Here is a 3,118-nt window from a genome sequence, read left to right as displayed (position 1 = left end):
TACCGCCTTGCAGTCCTCAGCGCCCACAACTCTTCAACTAAATCATTTTGCAGTCGAATATGAGCCTCCGTCTGACGCATGTCGGCATGTGCTTGGAGGAGGGCTTCTTCATCGTGCGGTACCCCACCTCGTACGTTGGCGGTGATGACGCCGTGGCTTGGACCTGCTTCATTATCGTCGGTGGCCCAATCAGTCAGTTGTACACCTTCATCTTCGACGATCATGTTGTGCATGATAATACAGGCATACATTATATCAGCAATGCAGTCGACATGCCACAAACGCGTTGGTCCCTTAACTGCAGCCCATCGAGCTTGAAGCACACCAAATGCGCGCTCCACGTCCTTTCGCGCCGACTCCTGCCGCGTCGCAAAGTAGGCCTTCTTCGGCTCTGATGCGCACCGGATCGTCTTCACAAAGACGGGCCACCTAGGGTATATCCCATCCGCCAAGTAGTAGCCCATATCATGCTGGTTGCCGTTGGCGACAAAACTGATGGCCGGACCGACGCCCTGGCACTGCTCGTTGAAAAGGGGCGACGAGTTGAGGACGTTTAGGTCGTTGTTCGAACCGGCTATCCCAAAATACGCATGCCAAATCCACAACCGGTAATCAGCCACGGCCTCGAGGATCATCGTGGGATTTTTTCCCTTGTAGCCGGTCGTGTAAAACCCCTTCCAGGCAGCGGGACAGTTCTTCCATTCCCAATGCATACAATCTATGCTGCCTAGCATTCCCGGGAACCCGTGCTGATCCCCGTGCATCCGCAGCAAATTCCGGCAATCTTCGGGGGTAGGCTTTCGGAGATACTGATCACCGAATACTTCGATCACGCCCTGGCAGAAATACTTCATACATTCGATGGCAGTCGTCTCACCGATGTGGAGGTATTCGTCCCACATGTCTGCCGCGGTGCCGTAGGCCAACTGCCTGATTGCCGCAGTGCACTTTTGAATAGGGGTGTGGCCGGGTCTGCCAACCGCATCGTGCCTGAAGCGGAAATACAGATATCGCTGCTCCAATTCGTTAACAATACGCATAAATAAGTCCCGCCTCATCCTAAAACGACGCCTGAAATGGTTGGCGTCAAAACGCGGCTCCTCTGCGAAGTAATCTGTGAACAGGCGCTGATGTGCAGCGTCATGATCACGATGCACCACTTGTCGACGGTGGACAACTGGTCGTGGGCGAGGTGCCGCCGGCTGCATATAACTCTGCATCCATCGATCAACCTCACGGCTCGTATAGGCATCAAGCTCTTCGTTCATCATACGCTCGTACTCATCCGCATCCCCACCACTACCACCGGCATTACTCATTTCTTAAATTGATCTTGTACAGAAAGTAAGGTAGAGAGAGAGTACTCGTTAAAACAAGTGGTGCGAATGAAAATGAGGTTCAACGCGCGTATATATAGTGTTTTGCGAAAAAAAAAAAAAAAATATTTAAATCCGACGCCGGTTTGGCGCCGATCCGGGAGCCACAATGGCGCCCGTGAGGATCGGCGTGGGAACCGGCGTCAGCGCGGGAATCGGCATGGCGACGCCGATTTTGACGCCGATTTCGCCCACGCCGGTTCCAATGGTTCGGCGTCAAACCGGCGTGGGCGAAAAATCGGCGCTCCGGTGGTGACGCCGACCATTGGAGATGCTCTAATAAATATAATCCATATTGGATTGTTTCAAAAACACAAAGCCCAAGTAATTACAGCAGGCGGTTGCAGACTGCACTTCACAAACACTGTAGTTTTGTTGACTAAATACGGATTTATATTGATTAATTGATAGGTGGTAATCGTACGAAGTAGAGTGAAATTGGATTGTGTATATTCGTTCAAACTTGTCCATTTTCCTTTTCTAATTACATGTTCGTGGTTTGGCATGAGTTATTATTTTTGTTGTAAAATAATATCTGCAATTGGGGAGTTTGGGGATGTTGCGTCGCACTCCAGGATTCCATGCATTGCGGGTGACGGTGAGGAGTGTTGAGCAGGGGCGGACGCAAAAAATAATATCGATATGGGATATAAAGTTATATTTTTTAATGATTTATATGATTGATAGAGGTTTTTCATAGTAATTACACTTAATTTGAGAATAAATATAGAAATCTTATGGAAAAATATTAAAAAATATTTTTAGTGAGGGCTTGAGCCCCCTTGTTGGCTACACTTGGGTCTGCCCATGGTGCAGGGACGGTGGAGGGGTGTGCGGACGGGTTTGTGTCCTAACATAGTCGCCCATTGTAGACCTAGCACTCGGGACTCTAAGGGGGTGGGGGTGGGGGTGGGGCGGGGTTGTTAAAAAAAATTTTTTTTAATAAAAATTCCTATACATAGAACCTCACTTTTCTTTCATTTTCATAATACAATATCCTACCAAAATATTACAACTATGTCTTTAAATAAAATATCATATAAATACAACATCATTTTTTTAAAGATTTGCATTTTTTTGGGAATTATAATGAAGTATTTTTACTTTTCTGAATTTGAACGACATTTAATGTTATTGAAGTAATTTGATTAATCATATTGTCATGAATTTTAATTTACACTTATTTCATGGGTAAACAATGAATTATGCAAATTAATTTGAGAGATATGACTAGAGGGTATACAATGAATAATGCGAATTAAAAGAACAGTTAGAGTATCTGCAATCAAATCCTAGAACTCTTTAAACAAAAATCTTAGTAATAACAATAAACATGAATAAACAATTAGATAAAATCCGGGGTTGAATTTCGTGTTCTTCAGTCTTTTTCTCAATAACTTAATTTTCTTGGATTTTTTATATAAATTAATTATTGATCTCTAGTTATTATTCTCTCCATCCTAGTTAAGATGATACATTTCTTAGTCGGCACGAAATTTTAAGAGTTGTTGGATAATGTGGTTAATTGGAGAGAGAAATAGTGAGTGTAAGTAGCAAATGAAGAGAGAAAGAGAGTTGAATATTTAATTTGAGAAAGAAAAAAAGTAGTTTAGTGTATTAATTGGAGAGAAAAAATTATCAAAAATAAATATGTATCATATTGGTTGGAATAAATTAAAAAGGAAAGTGTGGAGTAGTTGATTATGAATTATGGTTAAATGGGGTTTATATATGGCTAAGAG

The 3,118-nt window shown here is 43.4% G+C and overlaps 1 protein-coding gene across 1 annotated transcript; it reads right to left on the bottom strand.

Moving 5' to 3' along the window:
* Positions 1-212: 212 nt before the first annotated feature.
* On the bottom strand, positions 213-1,058 carry LOC121804577 (the record flags this gene model as incomplete). The annotated part of the gene is made up of 1 exon (XM_042204182.1): positions 213-1,058. A coding segment is annotated over exon 1 (846 nt), but the record flags the coding sequence as incomplete, so codon positions are not given.
* Positions 1,059-3,118: the final 2,060 nt, after the last annotated feature.

This window comes from Salvia splendens, chromosome 5, assembly GCF_004379255.2.
Source record: "Salvia splendens isolate huo1 chromosome 5, SspV2, whole genome shotgun sequence".
In the NCBI taxonomy this organism is placed as follows: Eukaryota; Viridiplantae; Streptophyta; class Magnoliopsida; order Lamiales; family Lamiaceae; genus Salvia; species Salvia splendens.
The sequence above is the reverse complement of the archived record's forward strand: the minus strand, read 5'-3'. Positions and strand labels throughout refer to the sequence as shown.